Here is a 23,468-nt window from a genome sequence, read left to right on the forward strand (position 1 = left end):
GGGAAGGTGGCCTTGCCCTCTACCCCACCTTCTCTGAACCCAGAGGCTACTAGGACCGTTAGGTTGTCCTTTTAACCTTCATCAGAGAGAAGGCTAAGGCCTGGCGCCCTCTTGCCTTCAGCCGCCTTGAGGAGGACCCCAGGCTTGGCTGCCCTGCATATAATCCTGCCCCCAGCCCGACCCCAGTTCCAGAGGATGTCTTCATTTTCTTAATGGAAGAAATTCAGAAACAGGTAGATGGAGAGTTTATGTCAGGGTTTACAGCCTATTGTTCTAGGCACTAATTTGGATACATTTGGCACTATTTCTCTCTATAGCCTGAATAGTTAATCTATAATTAATCTAAGCCTGCAAGGCCTGGAAGTGCTGCAATTCACCTGGGTTCTGTGGAACCCTTGCGGGAGGGCCAAGATCTGGGCTGAACCCTGGGATTCTAAAATGAGTGAGACATTGGTATTTCCCTGGTGGTCCAGTGGCTAAAATTCTGCTCCCAATTCAGGGGCCCCAGGTTTGATCCCTGGTCAGGGAAATAGATCCCACATGCCTTAACTAAGACCTGGTGCAGCCAAATAAATAAATGAGTGAGACACAGGGAACAGATACCTGTCCTAGAATAAGATGAACGGGGCACACAGGGGAGCAAGAGTCATCCTGCTTGGAGGGTTCTAGCGAGGATTCGTGGATGAATCCTATCCACCCCAACATTCAGCCCGCAAACCAGGGACTCAGTCTCAACTCCCGTCTCTAGCTCCATCCAATCACTGGAGATCTCGCCTCTTAAAAGTTTCAACTTCATCTGCTTCTCTGCAGTTCTTTACCTCTCACTCTAATGCCTACAATATCCTCCTCAGCACCCCTCTGCCTCTCGTATGGAAGTACTGGGGAGCATCCTGACATGACTACTTAATAGCTGTGCAATGTTGGCAGGGCAAGTTAACCTCCGCGCGCCAGCATTTTCTGAAAAATGGGCGTTAATCCTCAGTTGATTGTGGACAGTCTAACACATGTAAGGCATTCAGGCTTGGGCCTAGCATTCAATATATATTGGTTATTAGCTTCATTCCAATCCACCCTTCACTCAGCTGTCACAAATAATCTGACCAGGTCATTCCTGCTTAATCTCCTCAGTGGCCCACCATCATCTTCAGGAGAATTGCCAACACCTGGATTGCAAGGCTCCACACGTCTTTCACATTGTAAATATTTACTTTCCTGAAAGCAACTGATAAATCGGGCCTCCAAACACTTGCTTTATGCTGTTCCCTTTGTTTCAGTGCTCTCTGCCCGTATCTTCCTGTCTAAGTTGTCCTGAGTTTTCAAGCATTTATGATGCTGACTGGATTATGAGGTGGTTACCGGGCTCTCCTGGTGTTAAGTGGCCTGGGGGCAGGAATGCCAAATGGTCTCCAATGAATGACACACTCAATACGAGCACTCCACTCCTCACAATGGAGGGTCATGAGAGTGCAGGGAGCGTGCTAAATCGAATCGGGCGGATGTTCTGGATTGGTCCTGCTCTACTTCCACCTTCAGACAGGTAGGGCGGTCCCTGTTTTGAGGTCCTCATCCCTGGAGCTTGTATCAAAGAGGCTGTCCTCTGGTGAGGCCTGGCAGAGGCCTGGCTGGGAGAAGATTTGGACCCCTGCCTCCTTTTAAGTCTTCATGCCCCTGGCACTAGTCCTGCTGCTAATGGTGCACCTGGGTACATTTGGTTCCTGGCACTTTTCCTGGGAACCAAGAGAATCCCTGGGCTATAGAAAGAGGAAGAAACGGTCGGGTGGGGCTTGTTCTGGTCCTGGTGCTGATGAGCTGTCCTTGAAGGCTGAGCTGAACCTTGCAAGAGTTGTGCCTCACATTCTCTTTGAAGTCAGCCAGATATTTTTTGCTTTGACTCCTTAGGGGTGTCATGAGGACCCTACCATTGGGTTGGGCAGGAAAGCCCAGATACTGCAGGGGGACCCACCACTCATGCCAATTTGGGCTGGAGCTAGGGGTGCCCGTAGGAACTACCAAACCCACTGTAAATTATTGAGATGCTTCCCTTCCAGTCAGTGAAGAATTGCTGTCCCCAGCCCCCAGTGCCTTCCTCCCTAGCCTGGCCCCTCCCCTGGGAGCCACCCTCCATTTTCCCACCACCTGGCAACTAAAGTAAGGGTGCTTTAGTTTTCTGGGGGTTGGGGACACACCACGCAGCTTGTGGAATTTTAGTTCTAGACCAGGAATTGAACCAGTGCCCCCTGCACTAGAAGCGTGGAGTCCTAACCACTGGACCACCAGGGAAGTCCTAAAGGGGGCTTTACTTTTTTGTGTGTCATGGACCCATTTGTTGTCTCTACTGAAGCCTGTGGATCATAAGCTTTTATGTACAATAGTATGTTGTAATCCTATATATTTTATGTGTTAAAAACTATACATCGATATATAGATATATTCTGCGATGCCTGTATTATATTATGAAAACATCTGTGATTTCTTATGTGATTTCTCTACCTAATGACAAAGTCACAAATTCTGTGAAAAGTTATTGTGATTTGTTGCCGACATTCTTAATCGAGGGAAATGCTAAATTCAAGGTAGAGATAAGTGAAAATGAAGGTGAAATTTATTTATCCAAGTTCATGGACTCATTAATTCTAACTGGTTTTAGAACTCTCAGGTTTACAGCCCCTAAACCTGAGAAGTTAAAAGGGTTAATTTTCCACAAATAGAGAACTTTCAGACCCTGGATCCATTCAAACAATTCCTCTGAACGGTGGGCGAACACATGATGAGCGGCCAGCAGGGGGCAGCATATGAGCAGAAGTGTGGGGCTCAGTTCAGAGAGCCGCAGCCACTCAGCTGTTTCTTGGTTTGTTTTGTTTTTCCGCCCAGTTTTTAGTCCAAGGGCCAGTCTGGCTACAAACAAACAAACATGAGGCCCCAAGGCTTATCTGCTTGCCCCCTGTCTTACTTGCACAGGGGCAAGCTCACTTACATGTGTGCCGAATGGGCCCATAGGATTGAGGTTGGACTGACGGCCTCCAGCTGCCTAGGCTGGAGGTGTAGAGGAGGTCATCTGAGCCCCCAGGGTCCGAGGTTCTGAAGCAAGGAAGTAGGTCCCAGTAAAGTTCTCCCATGGAACACTTACCCTGCTCTTGGGGGCTTGGGTATCAAGACACAAGCCTGGGGTTGCCCAGAGCTGGGGGCTTGATAGAGAGGCTTCACCCTTCGTATTGCACAGGGCTGGGCTGGGTCGGGGTGGAGGTGGGGGTTCTTTCTCTTGGGCACACTGGCTGGCCATGCCTTCACCCCACCCCACCCCTGCAGCCCTCTAGCTCTGGCCCCAGCGTTAGAGCCTCGGGAGGGAGCGTGCTGATGGAGGGTAGGGTTCTATTATGGGATCCTCTGCAATAATGTCCTCTGGCCGAGGTAGGTGGCATTGGCTGGCCCCCAGGCCCTGGCCCTTGGGAAAACTTTCTAAGCAGAAGGCCCACCCATGGCTGCTCTGAGATCGAGGTCCAAGGTCCATGGATAAGCTTTTGGCTCCCACATTTGCCCTATCCCCATTTAGGCCGAATGTGGGGCTGCCTCCCAGGCAGCTGTTTGGTGACAGCAGCCTGCCTGGTGGTGGGACTGAGTGGGGCCCTGACCCTCCAGAGACCACCCTCCAGGGCCAGCAGGGCACACAGCGCCAGGCTACGTTTCGTTCATGCCACCTGTGGAAACCAGAGCCCAGAGAGGGAAAGATGAGGGCAGAAAGGCACAGTCTGGATAGGGAAGTGACCCCTTCTTAGTGTGAGGAGATGGAGGCTGAGGAAGGGACAGATCTCAGGAGGAAGGGATGTGGGGAAGGGTACCTACTCCCTCCTTCTCTCCCTGCTTCTGGACAGGGCAGCCGCTGCTTCCAATCCTTCAGGAAGTTTTCCTGGGAAGAGATGCTCCCCGGGCCCCGCCCCTCCGCCCCACCTCATCCCCTTATCCTTTCCTTGCTGTTCAGAAGCCCTCTGAGATGCCTCATTCTTCAAATTGAAACTTCCTAGGTCTGGGTGAGGGTTGGGGTAAGATCACAGGCCCAGGGAATCTACCTTTTTGCTCCAGGGAGGGGAGGTTCAGAAACGAAGTCTTGGTAGCTGAGACCACAAGGCATTTGCTTTATTGTTCCAGGACAGGGAACAGTGGCAGGCCATCAAGGGTTCTGCTTGTGTCTCATCTGAGCCTGGGCCCAACCTCGGGGGGAGGGGGTGTTCTTGTCACCCTCAGGCCCTGGGCAGGCTGAAGCTCCCACTTAGCCTACTTGGTGTGGGTCGGGCTCTCAGGTAGGACACGGTGGGCACCCCCTTGCTCCAGGGGCATCCTGGACCTGCCAAGTGGTCAAAGAGAGCGGGCATGGGTGCTCCCCCACCAGCCTGAAGCAGAGTTCCCTCCCTAACTGCCCAGGCTGTCTGAAACAGGAGTATTCATAAGCTGGGACCTAAGCTACATGAAGCTCTCAGGGGTGACTGTAGTGACCTGCAGGGGCCTTTCTGGCACCCAGGGCTGGGGCAAAAGGACACTTTCAAGTTTCCGAGGGCAAGGGTTTTTCCAAACACTTTGTGTCGGAAGTGGGCTCAGTTTGGTCCTGGAGCGGACTTTGCCCTCCTGTGTGTCTTCCCCCAGGGGAAGCCAGATAGAGCTTAAGTTGAGGACAGGTTGAGAGCCTGGCAGGGTGGGTGCTGTGAATATCAGCACCCCCTTGGGGGCCCACAGACAACTTTGGGAGAGGTTCCATATCTCCTCCTTCTCGATGGGCTGCTGGGATGAAGATGGGAGAATAAATACAGGGGGCTTCTGGGAAAGATCACTCCTGGAGGGGGGCAGGCCTGCAGAGAATGTGGACGTCAGAAGAGGGTTCCAGGGTGGTCTTGGACCTGGCTGGGGGCCCTGAGCTTTTGATAACCAAACCCTTCAGCTCTCAGCTGCCCCCCAGTGAAGTCTGTGATATAGTTCTGATTCCTCTGGATATAAGGTATGTGAGTGGGTGTATGTCTGCGTAACTGTGTGTGTATGTGTGTGTGTGCCTGTGCACATGTACGCGAGAGCCTAAGTGTGGATGAGTGTGAGCCATGGAGAGTGCATTTTCTTCTTCCCCAGACACTTGCTCTCCGGGGTCCCTGGGCCAGGAGCTGGTGTACCAGGCGGTGGAAATGTGCGAGGGGCAGTATCCTGGGTGGTGACTTCTCCACCCCCAGCTGCCAGCTAATAACCAAGTTGGCTTCATGACATAGGGGACAGGGAGTGTGTTTCCTTCCTTGACCTTTAAGGTGAGCCCGATATGGGCGGCCGGCTGGGACTTCCGGGCCAAGCAAAGGCTGGAGCTGCTGTGGGGCATAGCTCAGGCCAGGGCCATGGGCTTGGAGCTGGGGCTGAGGTACACAGAGGGGCCAGTAGGGGCCGCGGGGGGTGTGGGCTCCAGCTCCATGAAGGCAGAGTAGAGGGTGGTGAGATGCAGGTCACCCAGTGCCCCGGAGCCCCCGTTGCCTGGGGGTGCCAAGTCGCCTGTCCCACTGCCAGTCTCGGCCAGACAGGGCCCAGGGGGATAGCAGGGAGGGGGAGCTGGTGGCACCGAAGACGATGTCGGCGATGAGGTCACCAGTACCAAGGGGTCAAGGGCCAAGCTGTCATCCTTCAGCTGTTCCCACAGGTTTCCTATTTGGGGGAGAAAACAGGCGTCACTGGGAGGCACCAACGAGCCCTGTCTGCCTCTCACCCCACACTCTCACACGCTAAAGAGAGCAGGACTGGGGTGACACTGATTGGAGAGCAGACCTTTGGCACTAGCTCTGTGACCCCAGGCAGTTGCTAAACCTCTCTGCATCTTCCTCCCATGTAGGACATTTTGAAAGCCATAGCCCAGATGATCTCTGTGGCTCTTTTTTTGGGGGTGGGGGAGTGGTCAAGGATTTAAGAGCTGCCTGTTGGAAGGGTTGATGCAGATGCTGTACATTCTGGGGTTACCCTGGGTAGGGAGCCCTAGGAACTCTTCACCCTGGCTCTTGTCCAGGTTCCCAAGGAAGGTGAATGTGCAGCCCAGACCAAGGATCTTCCAGTAATGCACCGCAGCATCCAGTGAGCTGGTTGGGCTTCTCCATTGCAGGGCCCAAGGAACAGGAGCAAAGCCCTGTCAGGAAGGACTCCCCATTGGAAGCACTGACTCTGGGATGCAAACTGTGCCTCACCCAATCCCTCTCTGTGTGTCGTGTGACCTGCGTTGTGGCTGACCAGGGCCTGGGGCTCCTTCCCTGGGGATCAGGGCTGCAGGGTGTGGAGGAAGGGGGCTGAACTAAACCCAAGACTGGCTGCCTGGCTTCCAATCCTAACTCTCCTTCTTTCTAGCTCCGTGACCTTGAATAAGTTACTTAACCATGGTGCGCATCTGTGAAATGGGTTGAATAATCCCTCCTAGCCTATAGGCCCACGTGAGAGAGCCTCACAAGATGCCAGACAGTGGGGCTCAGGTAAATGTCTATGGTAGCCCACATATCTATAGATTCTTCTGAGTCTGTGGAGCCCGGCTCCCCACTTCTGGAAGGGGCTGCGGCTCTAGTTGCCTTTCTCTAAGGGTAGCTTCCCAAGACCCGGCTCTCTCCTCATCAGACTGGGAGATCTCTGAGGGTCAGCTGCCCCACCTGCTTGTGGATGTCCCCTACCCCAGTGCACACAGAGGGCCTGAGGCCTGGGTCAGCACCCTCCTTCAGAGCTCCTGTGGCCAGTACCAGGGCCGGGGGGGTGCACTGGAGGTTAGATGGGAATGGGTGGGATTGGTCACAGGCAGAGACGAAGCAGGCGAGACGGAATGGAAGAGACAGAATCTCTTCCTGGGACCTGCCTAGCTCTTCGGCCTCCCCTTCTTTTCGGGGCAGATCTCTCTCCTTCTTCCGCATTAGGTGATGAACTCCAAAAATATAGTCACTTCTGGAAATGTTCAGAGTCTCAGTTGCTTACAATCAACTATGGAATAGACCATCGGCCCCTTTCCAGCCTGTATATTCTTCTGAAGCTACTTGGGGGGCACGCACCCCTGGTCTATATCTTCTTCTGAGGCTGTTGAGCCCAGCTCCCCACTTCTGGAGGGGGATGTGGCTCAAGTTGCCTGTCTCTAACAGTAGCTTCCCAAGACCCAGGCTCTCCCGGGCACTTTCAGCCCAGAGCTGAGAGTGGTTTGGTGATAGGTCAGTTGGAACCAGTTCAAGGGGCAAGAATATTCCTCTTTGACCCTTCACCACCACCACCACCCATTTCCCAGCTCTGGGCTTTCTCTGCTCCAGAAACTGGGCAGTTAGCTGCAACCTGGAGACTGAGACAGGCCGGGCCATGCCACCAGCTGCTCCTCTGAAGGCCTGTCCCACCTCCCCGCTCCCATCCCCAGCTCACCCTGGAAGTCAAAGTCGGTGAGAGAGGGGTTGATGGCATCCAGGTCAGTGCCAAGGTCTCCATCTGGCAGCAGGGTGTCGTGCATGGTCCTGGCTGGGGAAGGTTCAGCCAGCAGCTTGGCACTGTGGCTAGGTGGAGTGTGGGCAGGCAGAGGCGAGTCCTGGGGGGTGCCTGGCTGGGCCCGCAGCTCTAGATGCCCATCTGGCTGTGGAAACAATGGCTGCGGAGGTCCAGGAGGGGCCAGGCCCGGCGAGAGGTGCGAGTATGTCTGCCCATAGCAGGAGGGTGCGTGCCCCCCAAGTAGGTCCTGCAGGGGATTCTTGCCAGGAATGGGGCCCGGAGCCGGGTGGATTGAGTGCAGTGGCTGGGAGAGCCCAGCTGGAGGTGCCAGGGGCTGGATGGGGCCAGAGCCTGCCAGCCCAGGGGGTGGGCAGCCGAGCAGTGGGGAGCCCAGCTTCTCCCTCTTGTCTCCAATGAGGCTGTCCAGCTCCTCTGAAAAGGCCCAAGAGAGGACACTGTGAGACCTCCTTTCCCCCACAGTCACTCCCAGCCTTGGAAACACATTCAGGCCCTTTCCTTATTCATCAGCTTTCCGTCGCCCAGCTGTTCTCACCACCCCCACTCTTAATTTCTTGGCTCTGGGTACCCCGGGTCCACCACGCCGGCTGGCAGCCTCACCTGGCTTGGCCATGCTCTTGCGCACGGCGATGGGGTCTTTCCTCTTCCACTTCTGCAGCTCCTCCTGCATCTTGTCGATCTTGGCTGGATTCAGGGCCCACAGGCAGCCCTTGCGAGAGGAACTTCCCGATTTGTTCTCTACCTTCTCGAAGCACTTGTTAAGAGACAGGTTGTGGCGGACAGAATTCTTCCAGCCATCAGGCGCCGTCTGCCGAAGCAGAGCAAGACACGAATTCAGGCCGGGTTCAGAAAAAGCCCTGGCCGTCTGGGCACACAACTGCCACCCACTCTGGGGCTTGCTGAGCTCTTCAGCGACCAGCCCACACTCAGTCCCATCAGTAGTGGGGCAGGGATGGGCAAGAACCTCAGTCACAGTTATTAGCACCTAAAATCTACCTCCATCCTATCCCATGCCCTTCAGAGGACTGTCGAGGTGATTCATACAGGAGGGGCTGGTGGGTGCTAAGGAGGAGGTGCTGCCCCTCCCCGACCTGGGGTTGGACCACTCCCTGCTGGGTCTCCAGGCCTGTGCTTGGACCCCTGTGTGGAGAGGGCCTTGCCATGCTGAACTCTCTGGGGCTGTGTCTCCCTGCTGTGAGCCTGACTCTGGGGTGTGGGTCCATGAATTCCTTTGAGTGTGAGGACATGTGTGTGCTGCTAAGGATGTGTGTGTGTGTGAGAAAGTCTCTCTAGGGGTGTGTGTGGGTATCCATGATTGTATGTGTGTGTGGGTGTTCACATGCGTGTGCCCAGGGGGCGTGCCCTGGTGGGGAGGCCAGCCCTCAGGCGGGGGATGCTCGTGCCAACAGAATAAACACCCATTAGGAGGCCTGGTCATGCCACCAGTGCAGTAATTGTGCCCAGGGAGGGTTGTAAAAACCATTAGGCTGACTCAGTTGGGTGAGAGGCGGTGGCGGGGGTGCCACTGGGCACCCTCCCCCACTCCCCGCACCCCCAGCCCAGAGCTCTGTTCCAGGCTCTATGACAGTCCTGGGCCCAGCAGGGGTGACTGTGGGCAGAGCATCCACTCTGCCTGGTGAGGTTCTTCTGCACCCTCACCTCCCGGCCCCTCTCCCTTCCAGCTCACCGTTTCTGCCTAATGAGGGGCGGCCACTCCCTCCTCCCCAGCTCACTTGCCCCAGGGAGCAGCCAGGCTGAATCATGTCCAGCAGAACAGGGCCCCTGCCAGCATCGCTGCAAGTGGTTGGCAGGAGCGGCTGAAGCCTTTCTTAGGGGCCACTGGCCTGGGTCAGGGGGCTGGTTGAGATGACCCCCAAGGCTCCCAGGGTCATGAGAGAAGACTCTTAAGCCACCAGACCAGCCAGCTAGGGATTCACCTTCAACTCCCACAGCAGTCCCTATGAGGAGTCAAGACTGTGTGGCCCGGTGGGCAGAGTTAATGGGCACCGGGCCCTTTTACAGCCCCATAAATCTGTGACTTTGGGATGCCAGAGCAGCCCCCACCCCAGCCACTTCCTGTTTGGAAGAGGGATGGTCAGCACTAGCAATTATGTCCAGTGGCTGGAACTTGCCCCATCCCACATCCCTGACTCACAGGGCTTCAGGACGCCCATCTCAGCTGCCTTGGGCGTGAGTGCTGCCCACCCCAGGGTCCACTCTGTCCTAGCCCAGAAAAATGACCTTCAACTGGGGAATGAGAGCTAGAGGTGGGGAGAGGATCTTTGAACTTTTTCCTTAGGTGGGTGGAGGGGATTTATCAGAGCTGGAAGGAACCCGTGTGCCAACTGGTCCAATCTGACCATTTTACAGACGGGGAAACTGAGGTCCAGAGAAGAAAGGGTCCAGGCTGAGATCACATAAGGAGGCAGGGTCAGAGCCAGACTCCAACTCTGTTCCCTAACTAAGGGCCCTGCCCAGGTCACCCCACCGGATTATCTTTACCACTTGGGGCCCGTCCCATCCTCACAGATGGTTTCTCTCTGAAGTCAAATGTAAACTTGGGAGGGAGGGAGTGATGCAACTGGCTAAGAACAACAACTGGAACCAAAAAAAAAAAAAGCAGTTAGACCTCTTCACTCCTCAGCCCCATAAAACAGGGATTACACGGCTCCCAGGAAAAATAATTAAGCCAGGAAGATGAGATGTAGGGAGGGGCTGGGGGCCAGGCTGGGAGTTGGCAGGGAGGAAAAGCTGAGAGGAATGGGGCAGGGCCCTCCCCCACTTCCCTCTCTCTGGCCTGACTCCTTGAAGCCTTAGGGGACACTCTAAACGCTTTACAGGTCAATGAGACTTTGGCCCCCTGACATGCTGGGATCTAGAGGGCGAGCCCTGGATACCAGCTTTGATGCTGCTTGAATCCCAGTGCCATCTCTCCTTGCTCCTCTCCCGTCCAGAAGCTCTGATGGATGACCATGCTTTTTTGTTCTTGGCCAGAACTCTGGCCATCTTGCCCATTTCGTCATTCGGTGGCAGCTCAGCAAGTACGAACTTGCTGGAATTCTTGTTCAGTTGCTAAGTTGTGTCCCACTCTTTGCGACCCCAGGACTGTAGCCTGGTCAGGCTCCTCTGTCCATGAGATTTCTCAGGCAAGAATACTGAAGTGGGTTGCCATACCCTCCTCCAAGGAATCTTCTCGAGCCAGGAATCAAACCTGCATCTCCTGCACTGGCAGGTGGATTCTATACCGCTGAACCATCAGGAAAGCCCCTTGTTTGAATATCAACCTCAAATTATCTCCAGACAGCAAAATTGGGAAGATGGTGGGGTCAGAAATCACCCACTGGTGGGTGGAGCTGAGTTCTGGATTACCTGGGTCTCAGCTCCCGCGCTTTGCCCGGGCAGCAAGTGAGACTGTATCCATCAGGCTGTACGCCTTGGAGAAGGTACTCCTTATACACAAGTTCTGACTTCCCCTGCACCCACCCCAGAAGGAGGGGTTTTTGTTGGAGGGCCTGGGGAGCCTGCAGACAAGGGAAGTGGGAAGCCAGAAAGCCTGAGCCAGCAGCAAGTGATCCCACCTGCTGTTTGGCCTTGAGCAAATGGAGAGAGAAGGGTGTTTGTCTTGCCTCTAGGGACAGAGTCTGGTGGAGCCCCAGAAGCCCCTTCTATGGTTGAAAGAGACTAGATCCTGTCCGTGGGACGGTCAGGTGAAACAGCCAGCTCCCTAGGACACTCTAAGACTGTGAAGCCCACACCCCACTTTCTGGCAGAGCTGCAGCTGAGCCTGCCGCCCACAGAGGCAGATCCTAATCTCTCCCAGGAAGGCAATGAGTTCTGCAGCCCCAGCATCCTGGGTCACATTGGCTGGCCAGCTCCCGCCCAAATTCCTCAGTCCCACAGCATCCTGGGGGCAGCGGTGGGAACAGCCTCTCATTTCTTCCCAAGCTCTGTCTCCCCGTTTGGGGTAGGTGGATGCGCCTTGAAGCCTATCAGGTTGCCATGTCCACCTTCCACCAGCATGAGGTCTGACTCCAGCCTGCTGTGTGACCTCTGGTGAATGGCTTGAGCTCTCTGTTGCCCACACAGAACTGTCCTTCTGAAGGGCAAAGGGAAGCGTGTGGTGGGAGGGCACACCCTCTCCTGGCTTTCATTCAAACTCATCTCCCACCTCCCAATGTTATCTTCTGGTTCTAGAGAGGTCTGGCTTGCCCCAGGACTTGGGGGTGGTGGGGTGGGGGTGGATTTGGGGCTCACCTTGAAGTAAGGAAAGTGCTCCGTCATAAAATTGTAGATCTCGCTGACAGGAAGGCTCCCAGTTTTACTGTTCTTAAGGGCCATGAAGATGAGGATGCTGAAGGCAGAGAAAGCTCTGAGAGTTGGAACCTCTGATCGGGCCTGGAGTCTTCCCCACCCTCCTACCCTGGCTGGAACAGTCAAGAAAGAAGAGCCTGCTGCAGAATTCATGGGTGAGAGGCGGTCAAGAGGAGAAAGAATGAGAAAGTATCCACTGAAGTTAGGAATTACTGATATTCGAGGGTCTTGTGGCATCTAAGAGAGCTGGGTTACACTCTTGGCTTTAGTCACTCACTAGCTGTGTGACCTTGGGTGAGTGCCTTAACCTCTCTGAGCCTCAGTTTCCTCAGCTTTGACAAGAAGAAAGTAATAGCTACCTCAGAGTCGTGAAGATTAAGGATGCTGCCTAGCATATAGAAGGCTCTCATTAAATGGACTCTGTCATTACCAATCAGCCCTCAGCCAATTGCTGGAATATTGGATAGTAAGGCAGGGAACTCAGGTTATTTGAGCCCCTACAATGTGCCAAGCATATTCTCTCAATCCATCCAAAGGCCTGAATACTGCAGTTTTTTGGGTTGTTTTTTTTTTTTTTAAGATGAATAAACAGAGGCTTAGAAAGATTAAGTCACTTGCCTGAGGTTTCACAGCTAGTAAATTCGGAGCCTGGACTTGAACCCAGTTCTACTGGACTCCAAAGATTACATGTGCTCTTTTCTGTGCACCATCCTGCCTTCCACAAACCCCTTCTCTGTGCTCCTGGATGATGTGTAAGTACCTTTTCCATTTCCTGAGCTCACCCTGGCTGATGACTTGACCCCACATGAGGCCTGGCACACAGGAGGTTGAGTATCAGTGTTGGTTGGATGAATGGAAGTTCAGATGGAAGGGATCCCAGATGGGCAGGGTGCTGCTGGCCTGGCACCTACAACCCCAGCCCCAGAGCAGCTGCACTAGATCTGGTAGATGCTGAGTAACTGAACCACCTCTGCAGACCTCATCCCTTGTTTACTTCTGGTGGCGCTTTGGGGTGAGGCTTCTCTCTGAGTCTGCAGGAGGGGAAAGGGAGAAGCGTCCCCCCCTAAACTCTCAGTCCCAGGGCCCCAGGAGGCTAGAACCTAGTGGGCTCACCCCAGGGCACCAGCATGTTCTGAGCTGAGCCACAGACATGGCTCCCCAGAGTTGGACGAGAGCTCAGAGGGGAGCTGGTCAAGCCCCCTGCCCCCAGGCTGGATTCTTCTCTCTAGCATCCTTTGGAAGTCTACCAGGTATGACTTCCACCCCCCTACCATTACCCTAATACCTCAAGGATTCCATGTCTCAGTTTCCCCAGGGACTTCTCACCCCTCTTCCTTCTACCCCAGAATGCTGAGAAACATACCTGTAGGAGTAAATGGGTTTTGGGAAGAGGGGCTGGTGCCCATCGGTGCTGGCCTGGGGTGCGATCCGCTGGTAAGGATAGTGTGAGGAGCCCAGGTAGGGTACAGGGTAGCTGCTGCCACCTGGTGAGTACTGTAGAGGTCAAAGGGGCAGAGTGGTTGCCATGGTAACCAGTCTTCCCAAGGAAGGGAGCCCCCTTCCCCCACTCATACATCCAGAGAAGGAATTGAAACTAGATTCTTCTCTCAAGCGTTCCACCATCCATGGTCATGGGCCCCGAAGGCAGAGCTATCTGAGGCTGGCCAAGGATGTGGCTGTCCTGGGAGGGCCTCTGAGGAGATCCACATTCCAGAAGTCAGGGTCTCAGAGGTCTCAAAGCCTCCTTCAGCATCTTCCTCTCAGCCCTCTAGGTACCCTGGTTGCCATGGTGATAGGACAGGAGCTGAACTAGAGAGTGTGAGGGGTAGCTCGGGCCCCTGTACCCTTTTGGGCAGGTGTTCCCTGGCATCTCCTGGAGTGCTTGGGCCGGAACTGGGGTGTCCGGCCTGGGTGTTTGCTGGGCACTGGCCCCTTTTACGAGTTTCAGTGGCTCTTTGAAAGGCCTGGTCATGGTGGTGGGCCGGTGAGGGTAGGAGGTGGTTTTTACAGCAAAGGGAGTGGCTGCCAGGGATGGTGTTTTATGGGGATGAGAGGGGGTAGGAGACTCTGACTCCCCCCTCTGCTCCAGGCTGAGGTGCTCTTTCCAGGTCACCCGAGAGACACTTAGTGACTGAGTCACCCTCTCTGCAGGCTCCATAAAGCCCTGGGTGAGGCCATCTTGTTCGGGGAGGGGGTGCAGAAAACAGAGGGTATCAGGACAGAGCTGGACACAGCGAGGCCGTCTAGGGTCTGGTAGCCCCTGAGCCCCGCTGTGGCTTGGTTCCTGTTGGGCCAGGGTGCCTCAGGGATGCCCCTATCCTGGGTCAGACTGTGAGCCTCAGGATGGCCCGGCCACTCCAGCCAGGCTCCTCACAGAGTGGGGATGATTCTGTGTTCCCTCTGCTTCCCTCCCTCTCTTTCTTTCTCCCCACAAAGCAAGCAGTCTGACCACCCTCCCGCCCACGTGCCTGTCTCCCTCGCTTGGCCAACATCAGGGCCAATGCCAAAGAGCTGGGAGTAGAACCTGCTCCACAGGCAGGGCCTGTCCCAGTGCCAGGCTGCAGGTGGATGGAGCTGGGCGCTGGGCAGCCACTTGCTCTGTCTTGCCCGGTGACTCCTGGGAGCTGCCTGGCTGCTCTGGGGCACTTTTCTTTCTCTTTTTAAAAACCTCCATCCCCTGCCAGTGTGGGGCAATTACTTGGCATCCTGTGAATCAGGGAGGAGATAAGGCTGAGCAGTGGGGTGGGGAGTGGAAAGAGTGTTAGTCTCTCAGTCGTGTCCGACTCTTTGCGACCCCATGGACTGTAGCCTGCCAGGCTCCTTTGTCCGTGGGATTCTCCAGGCAAGAATACTGGAGTGGGTTGCCATTCCCTTCTCTAGGAGATCGTGGGGAGGGGGGATAGGGCCAAAGATGATGGGGACTGGGAGCCTCCAACAGGGAAGGTCCCCTAGCTTCACTCCTGGTCCCACCCTGTCTAGGCTAAAGGGAAGTTTGAGGCCAAGGCCACATACCAAGACGGTGGCTGACCCAGGCAGGAGCCCATTGTTTCCTGCGGTGTTCAGCCTCGTGTGTCACCCCACTTAAACTCCTTTTCTCTTTGCTCAGTCCTTGTCTTGTTCTCCTCTTTCCGTTTTTTGGTTCCATCTGGCCCTGCCCCAGTCTCAGCCCCACCCTCTTTGCCAGACCTCTCAGGCACTGCCTGGGTCTCAGACAAGCCCCGCCCACTCTGTGAGAAGGGCAATTGCTTCCCTTCCTGTGAACCCCTGTTCCCCACCCTGGGTGGCCCAGCCTGAGCTTCAGGGCCCTACTGCCCCTACCTGCCCATCCAGGTGTGCACGCATACACTCACATATACACCCACACATCACACATGAACATAATATCCTGAGACCCTGGGGGAAATTGCCCACCTGCCCCAGACCCACCTGGTGGAAGGGGGGCTGGGTAGGACAGTACATGTGCTGCAAGGGGGGCTGGTAACAGTACATCCCCGGACCACTCTCCAGACCTGGGGGCTTGACCTTGACTTCTGACCCCTGCTGGAAGGAAAGAAACAGATGACCAGGCTGGACCTTGTCTTTCTTCCTTCCTATCATCCACCTTGAACCTTATGCAAAAGCAATTCCACCTTTGCCTCTAGCAAAGCTTATTCCTGGAGAACAAATACTTGAGAACAGAGGAGGACAAGGATTTTCCCCGAGGAAACTAGGCAGCTTAGTGGTGGAGCTGGAGCTGACTGTGCTCCCTACCCCCCACTTCCCTGCAAGTGAGAGGCTGGGGCTGGGCTGTCCAGGGAAGTGGGGGAGACTTGTCGTCAGTCACACTGAAGCTGGGGTAGGACCCTGGAATGGCACAAGGATGCGCGGGCTGACCCCACTCACCAAGCCTGGCTCGGGACCTGCTTCCTGGTTCAGGACCACCAGCCCCTCAGAGAAGATCCGCAAAGGACCACTGCTCTGGAATTCCTATTGCAGAGCCATGGGGAGGGAGCACAGGAAGTGGCCAGACGGGTTGGTCTAGCTGGGGCCCCCAAGGCCCTACTACTTCCTATTCTGCAAAGCCCATGGTAGATCTAGCAGGTTCTCTGGAGGGGGCTAGTGAGTCCCCTCTGCTCTGGGCACCCCCAACTCAGAGCCTCTGCTCTCTGTTCTGAGGAGTCTGTGCTGTGTGCTAAGTTGCTTCAGTCGTGTCTGACTCTTTGCAGCCCTGTGGACTATAGCCCACCAGGCTCCTCTCTCCATGGGATTCTCCAGGCAAGAATACTGGAGTGGGTTGCCATGCCCTCCTCCAGGGGATCTTCCCAACCCAGGGATTGAACCGGTGCCTCTTAGGTCTCCTTCATTGGCAGGTGGTTTCTTTACTGCTCGTACCTCCTGGAAAGCCCCTGAGGAGTCTACCCAGTTGCTAGTCTGCCGGAGCCCTGTACCCTTTCCCACTCTGGCAGAGGGAGTCTGCAGCTGCTGGTGGTGGTGGGGGCCAGATCTTGGCTTCCCACAGGTTGTGAGCCCCATGTGGACCCCCAGGGATGTGCCTAGAGCTCTACCCTGAGGAGGTACCCAGACAGAGAGCACCGCTAGGGACTGGAAGCTAAACCAGGCCAAGAGCAGGTGGACCATTCTTCTTGGGATTACCAGGGGCCTGGGGAGCCAGCATCTGGGCCCAGAGGGTCAAATCAGCTGTAAGCTCTTTCCTGGGTGTGCCCTGGGGTGGCTGATGCAGAGATATCCATAATCGTAGAATCTCAGGCCTAGAAGGGCCCTGAATACTATGTCCAACCCTATCATTTGGCCAATGATGGGGCTGAGCCCATAGAAGGGAAGGGATGTGCCCAAGGTCACTCAGCGAGTCAACTATCCTGCTGTGGGTCTTTGGGCCCAAGTTCTTCTCCTTGATCTCTATGGGACGTCAGTTTCTTCTTCTGCAAAATGGAGATAGTGGGAAATCTTTAGAGGGTTTGTCATAAGGATTAAACAGGGTACTTGAAAGGACGCATCTGGCACAGTGACCAGAGGTTGGCACTGAGTGGACATTTACGGGGCAGTAACTGATGGGATGGGGCTTCCTGGGTGGCTCAGCGGTAAAGAATCTGCCTGTAGTGCAGGAGACTTGCAGGAGATGCATGTTTGATCCCTGGGTTGGGAAGATCCCCTGGAACAGGAAATGGCAACCCACTCCAGTATTCTTGTATCTGGAGTAGGCGCAGCCCCAAATGGGAGTGGGTTTTCCTCTTCCCAAGGCAATACGCCTATGGGGTAGGTGCTGGTAAGTATACTTTTCTGATGAGGCTCAGAGAGGTTAAATGACTTGCCCAAGGTCACAGAGTTTATGGGTATGGCTATGAAAGGACATATTGATCTTCTAAGATGCTTTCAAGGTATTTCTATGAATATACCCAGGCCTCATTCTAGGTAAAGAATGGGGCCTGTAAGTGTCCTTTGAGAAGTCTTAAGTCCTCTCCCAACTCTGCGTGCTGCTGCTGCAATGGACAACGTGGTGCTCTGTGACTCCTCCCTAAGCCCTTTCTCCAGGCCTCTGGAATGTTTTTCTTCTCGTATTTACATATGGGTGTGAAGGTCTGGCTGGGGATTCTTGACATTCAAACAGAGAGAAGCTGCATATAAGAATCCTGACTCAGGAGTCTCTGGGGAGCTTCCAGCATCCCGGGGTCTGACCAGACTCCCTGACCCGACCCCTTCGACACCGGGCCAGGTCAGCACCCCCTCCCTCAGCTGACCTGGAGGCTCTGGATGAAGCTGAAAGACCCCAACTCTCTGAGCCTGCAGGTGTACACTGACCCTGAGTAGAAAGGTCTGGAAAGGGGATGGCAGAGAGTTTGATCTCAGAAGGCTTTCTGGAGTGCTGGGAACTGGCACAGGGGTGATGGGGTGCGTGCTGGTGCTGGTACTCACCAGGACTTGGGGGCTGTGCTCCTGGCTGGGGTAGGGGAGCCCGTTGCACCAGACCTCGGCAGGGAAGCCAGGCAGGAAGGCCTCAGCCTCCCCCACATCCGCAGGGATCTCCTCAAAGGCTTCCAGTGCCCCCGGGGTCTTAAAGGAGTGTCCATCGAGGGCCAGGGCAGTCTGGGCCTCGGGGAAGACATCCTCGTGGAAATGTCGCTTGTATGGGTGGAAAGGCACGTGGCTGCCCTTGAGGAAGCGCCCGGGACCGCTCGCGGGCCCCTCCTCAAAGCTGAAGCCGGGGTACTTGTCTGAGGGTGAGAGCCGGAAGGGGCCCGGGCCAGGGCCTGCTGGACAGTGGACTTGCTCGGGGCCTGGTGACGCGATGCTGGGGCTGTGGGGGGGCAGTGAGGACTCCCGCTCCGGAGGGCCATCAGGCACAAAAGACGAGCAGCTGAAGCCGGCGTGCTTCTGGGGTGGACAGAGGGTAGACAGCCTGTGAGCAGAGGCTGGATCCAGACCCGACTCTGTGCGAGGGTAGAGGGTCTGTGGCTGAGCTCTGGGGAGCCCCCGGTGGAGGAGGGAGACCTCACCCGCCCTTGGAAGCCTTGATCTGATGAGGACGCACTGCTTCAAACCTCAGATCACCCCCAATAGGACGGATGCACAGCCCTGCCCTGGGAAAGTCCCAGACCCAAGGGACAAGCAGAGGCCCAGATCTCTACACTTCGGGATCTGGGAGTCCCTGGGTACTTGTTTGCTGGGAGAAAGGACAAGACAGAAGCAGGGAGGTCCCAGGGGGGTGGGGGTGATGGCCCACCTGCTGTCGTGCAGCCCTCTGGTCTTGGCCTCAACCCAGGCCAAGGTGCCAGGTACTTACGTTCTGCGGGGCGGGGGAGCCTGGGAGGCCCGGTGCCTGCATGAAGTCCCCTTGGGGCTCGCCCTCCAGCCTGGCAGGGCCTGGCAGCGTGATGTCAGACTGTGGCGGGAGTAGCGACACCATCACCCAGTCCTGGCCTCGAAGAAAGCCGGCTGTGATGAGAGCGAGGACCAGCGTCCGGGGCTGACCAAGCCCGAGTCCACCCCTCCCACCCCCTCCCTGGGCTGGGACCCTGCCTCCAGCCAGACGTCTGATGAGAGAGAGAGAGAGACAGGCAGAGACAGACAGACAGACAAGCTGAGAGAAACATCAGAAACAGAAGGAAGCAGATAAACAGTGTGAGAGACAGACGGGGAAAGACACACAGGGAGAAGCTGGGGAACCTGCAGGGACGTGGATTCTGGTGGCCCCGTGAGCCTGGCATGACACTGAGGAGTGTGTGGCCTCTAGGGTTCTCTCCTGTGTCTGCCACACTTTAAAGTACCTGTGACTCTGTGCAGGCCTCTGCCCTTTCTGAGCTTTAGACTCGCCATTTGGAAAACTCAGGGCTTGCATTAGGTGACACGTGAGGGCTCTTTCTGCTCAGACACTCTAGAGTTATAGGAGAACTCTGTGTCCAGCATAGCTGAGTGGTTAACAGGACTCAGCTCAGGGACATCCCTGGTGGTCCAGTGGTTAAGAATCCTTCTGCCAATGCAAGGGACTCGGGTTCAATCCCTGGTCCAACATCCCACATGCCACGGGGCAAGTAAGACTGTGCACAACTAGAGAGAAACCTGCGCTCTGTAACAAAAGATCCCACGTGCTGCAACTAAGACCCAGTACAACCATAAATAAATAAATATTAAATAAGAAAAAAAGACCCAGCTCAAAGCCAGCCTTTTTCTTGCCTTGCTACCTGTGTCAGCAAAGCTCTGAGCTTCAGCATCAGTCATCTGCAAAAACAGGGAGAGAGAGAGAGACGCCCTCATGCAGATGTGGGGTTAAATGAAATCATGCACATGAAGAATTGAGCCCGGTGGCTAGCTATAACAAGTGCTCAATAAATGCCAGCTCCCCTTATTAACAGCACGACTGATATGTCTCTTACTGTTACTAACCTCAGCTCTCTGCCTTCCTTCTCCACCACCTACAAAGGGCAGTTTCTCCTGAATGTATTCCTCTTTGCCCGAGTAAACTCTGAGAAAGTCTACCCTGAGCTGAGGGCCTGCTCTGGGCTGGCCACTATATAAATAATTAGGAGAACTTCCTCATCATTTGTCAGAATAATCCTGTGAGGAAGGTGCATTATTAATCCCACTTTCCAGATGAAGAAACTGAGGTTCAGAGGGTTTACATAACTGGCCCAAGTCACCTAGCCAATCCTTGAGAGAGTCAAGTTTTGAACCCAGATCTGGCCAACTCTGGAGTCTATACTCCCCTTAGTTTCTTTGCTTAGTGGGGATCAGAGTGGGGGTGCCTGAGCTAGGGGGCCAAACAAGAAAAGCCTGAGGTTGACACTTACCCAAGACCCCTCTTGCAGAGCAGGACAACTTCATTTCCCCCACCTTGCTGTCCTGAGAGCTCTGGGAGGGAGGGTTGGCCTTGGAAGCCCCCTGTGTGCCCTGCCTGGGATTGGTACATCTTTGCTAAATAAGCTTACTGCTTTCATTTGACAAGGAGGTGGTGGTGACCAGGAAGGGAAGGCATTTGCCTGAAGTCCCTCAGAGGCTCGGTGGTGGAGGGGGCTGGGAGCTAGGGTCCAGGCGGGGGGCTGGGGGAGGCTCTCCCGCCCCTTCAAGAGTCCCTGCCGCCCCTTCTCTATGTCCCGGTGCCGCTCACTCGGCAAAGCTAAATGTGGCGTGACTGGGGAAGCGCCGAGCTGGCCGTAACTGGATACTGCGGTGGAGCAGGCCCCGGGCCGAGGGGCAGGGCAGCCCATCTCTGGTTCTGCTTGAGCGCCCGGCCTGGCCCCTGCTCCCTGGAAGCCCTGGACAGCTAGGGCCCGCCTGCCCCGCCTGGCCCCGGGCCAGACCTGCTTTCCCCAGGCCTTCTCCATTCCCTCCTGACAGAAGGCTGGGGTCCTTCCTCCCCCCAGTTCTCAGGCTTTGTAACACATGGGGCGGTGGTCGCTCTCCTCTCTGGAGGCAGAATAGCACGTGGTGAAGAGCAAAGGTTTTGGGAATTCCCAGGCGATTCAGTGGTGAGGACTATGCGCTTTCACTGCTGAGGGCATGGGTTCAGTCCCTGGTCAGGGAACTAAGATCTTGCAAGCGGTGTGCTGCCATGCACACACACAAAAAGCAAAGGCTCTGAACTGGGGATGACCTGAATTTGAGTCCCAGCTGTGTCACTTTCCTGGTTTGGTGACTTTGAGAAACTGTGTGATTCTCTTTCTCCCTTTGCTCCTGTGATCATGGGACCTGGGGACCCACCTCACAGGGCCGTCATGAAGATTAAGTGACATGATGTGTACCAGGCGCCCGGCACGTAGACAGTGCTCAAGGAGGTATTGTGCACATCTGGATTCACTGGCCAGATGTGGCCGTGGCTCCTGACCCCAGACTCTAGTTTCCCTGATGGTGTCACTACTTCAGGCCTGGGGAGACTGGCTAATGACCCTATTCCCAGATGACAGCTGCCCTTGTAGCCAGGCCCTGTCTGCCTGGCCTTTCCTTAGCCTGGCCCCCGGGGGTTCAGACCCCGGCTCTGGTCCTCTGAGACGTGAACCTGCGGAGGTCTCTCTGAGACTCAGAGTGGGCCACCCCTCCTGCGGAAGTTCTGGCCTTCCCAGAAGGGCCCCTACAGCCTCTGTCTGCCCCTCATCCTGACAGCAGCCCCAATGTCCTGGGGTGTTATTGGTAGCCCAGGCCGAGTTCCTGTAAGTCAGAGGCCTTACCTGAAGGCTTCAGTTCTCAGCCGTGACTTTCATATCCTGGCTTGGCCAAACCACTACCCCACTTCCTCTAAGCTCCCAGGAACAGGATAAGAACCCGGGAGGTTAGGCAGAGTTCAGAGGCCAGTGTCTTGATTTGCACTGAGGGTATAGACGTCCCTGGATGAACCTCAATGCAGGGTTTCCCCTGAGTAGGTTTTGTAAATGATGACTCCTGATTTGATGACAAACCCCGTTGATTGCCTCAGCTGAAATCCTGTTCTACAAATCAGGAAAGGAGGTCCAGAGAGGTTAGGGTGAGTTGCCTAAGGACACACAGCCCCCAGAAAGATGAGATCCTTCACCGACTGCTATTTCTAAGGGTCCTTTTACCTTAGGGGCTGGGCAGAGGGGTTATCATTTGTGTATACAGGGTGGGGACTTCTGTCCAGCACAACGAAGGACTCACTGCAGAGAGGGAGGTAAGGCTGCCTTGCCCTCTGACCCCTTTCTCAAATAGCCACGGGGGCTCTTAAAGTTGGATTAGCTAGCTTGGAAACTCTAGAGTCAGGATTGGGTTTGAATCCCAGTAACAATGGGACTTTGGTCAGGCAACTTGCTCAACTTCCTTCCTTGGGCTTCAGTTTCCTCATCTATAAATTAGAGCTAATAATACATACCTCTCTGGTGGGTTAGATGAAATATTGCTTGTAAATAGCTTAACGCATAGTATGTGTTCAATAAATGATAGCTATTATTAATAATTAACAGTGGGACAGAGTATTTTAAAGCTTGAGCTCTGGCAGTGAGGACCAGGAAGGGAGAAGGAACTCCTCTTTCCTGCCTCTCACCTCCATCTCCTTGACATCATCCTCCTGCATTGGCAGAGGCTGAACTTCCCTCCTCCTGACCCTCTGGCCTCAGAGGTCATTTTAGCCATTCCCCTGAGGGAGAATGGCTACAGAAACTCCCAGGGGTTAGAGTAGGAAGAGAGGGGGGTGACTCTTGCTTTGGATCCCCCAGGAGTCCTCTCTGATGGGCGCTGGCCTCTGATTTCAGGAGGAATCTTTCAGTGAACACGAACCTTTACCCTACCTGCTTTAGTTTCAGAGGGCACAGTGGGATGTATGTCTGCAAATCTCATCAGCAAACCATTGCGGGAGGTCCAGCGAGCTCTCTCCTTTCCCCGGATCCTAGGAGCACCCCTGACGGCCTTCAGGACTTGTCACTCAGTGTGGGCTCCTCCACTCACAACCTGCCCGCTTTTGGGGCTGGAGCTAGGCCAGGGCTTTCAGCTGGTAGACTGTGCTCGGGGTCCCTTTGACTATAAGGACTTTCCTAATCACAACTCTACGTCTATAACATACTCAGCAGTTTACAAAGCACTTTTGTCTCTATTCTCTCGTTTCATTCTCGCTTTGCCTCAGAGAGTAGCAGGCAGTGGTGTGCTGGAGTAAGCTGCTCTGGACTTGTTAGGGCCAATTGTACAATTCACTTTTGGTGAAAGTGGCCCAAATCCTCAAATTGGCAGGGGTGAGAATATCTATCCAAGGAAATTAGCAAATGTTACAGATCAGAACCACCCCCCACCTTTCTATTTTTGGAGAACTGGTGGTTCTCCAAACCAGAACATTTATGACATACCACCGGTAGGGGAGAAAGGTCATTAATCCCATTTTTCAGGGTAGAAGATTGAGGCTTTTATGGCAAAACCAATACAATATTGTAAAGTAATTAACCTCCAATTAAAATAAATAAATTTATATATATATATATAAAAAGATTGAGGCTCAGAGAGAATGACATGCCCAGGACCAAACAGTTAAAACTGAAAATATCTCCTGAGTCTCAGGCCTCAAGAGTCCCAACGACACCCTCAAACACACTTCAGGCAAGCAACCTTGGCAAAACATTATCTGAAGACCGGTTTAGCATCCAGGTATTCTGTCTAACCTCTGCTCGCTGAACTTCTCCTCCTTCTATGATCCTGCAAGAGTGGGAGGGCTGGGGTAGGGATGGAATAAATAGACTTGATCTTCCCTGGAGTCAGAGGGAAGA

General features: G+C 54.7%; 1 protein-coding gene across 1 annotated transcript; it reads right to left on the minus strand.

Moving 5' to 3' along the window:
• Nucleotides 1-4,755: 4,755 nt before the first annotated feature.
• FOXN1 (forkhead box N1) lies at nt 4,756-18,679 on the minus strand. Its single transcript, XM_005888183.2, has 8 exons — nt 18,557-18,679; nt 17,689-18,147; nt 15,205-15,315; nt 13,142-13,272; nt 11,722-11,818; nt 8,068-8,275; nt 7,390-7,881; nt 4,756-5,664 (listed from the first exon to the last, which is right to left on the minus strand). The coding sequence occupies exons 1-8, from the start codon at nt 18,677-18,679 to the stop codon at nt 5,351-5,353; spliced, it is 1,935 nt and encodes a 644-aa protein (XP_005888245.1). The 3' UTR covers nt 4,756-5,350.
• Nucleotides 18,680-23,468: the final 4,789 nt, after the last annotated feature.

This window comes from Bos mutus, chromosome 19 (genome assembly GCF_027580195.1).
Source record: "Bos mutus isolate GX-2022 chromosome 19, NWIPB_WYAK_1.1, whole genome shotgun sequence".
Lineage (NCBI taxonomy): Eukaryota > Metazoa > Chordata > Mammalia > Artiodactyla > Bovidae > Bos > Bos mutus.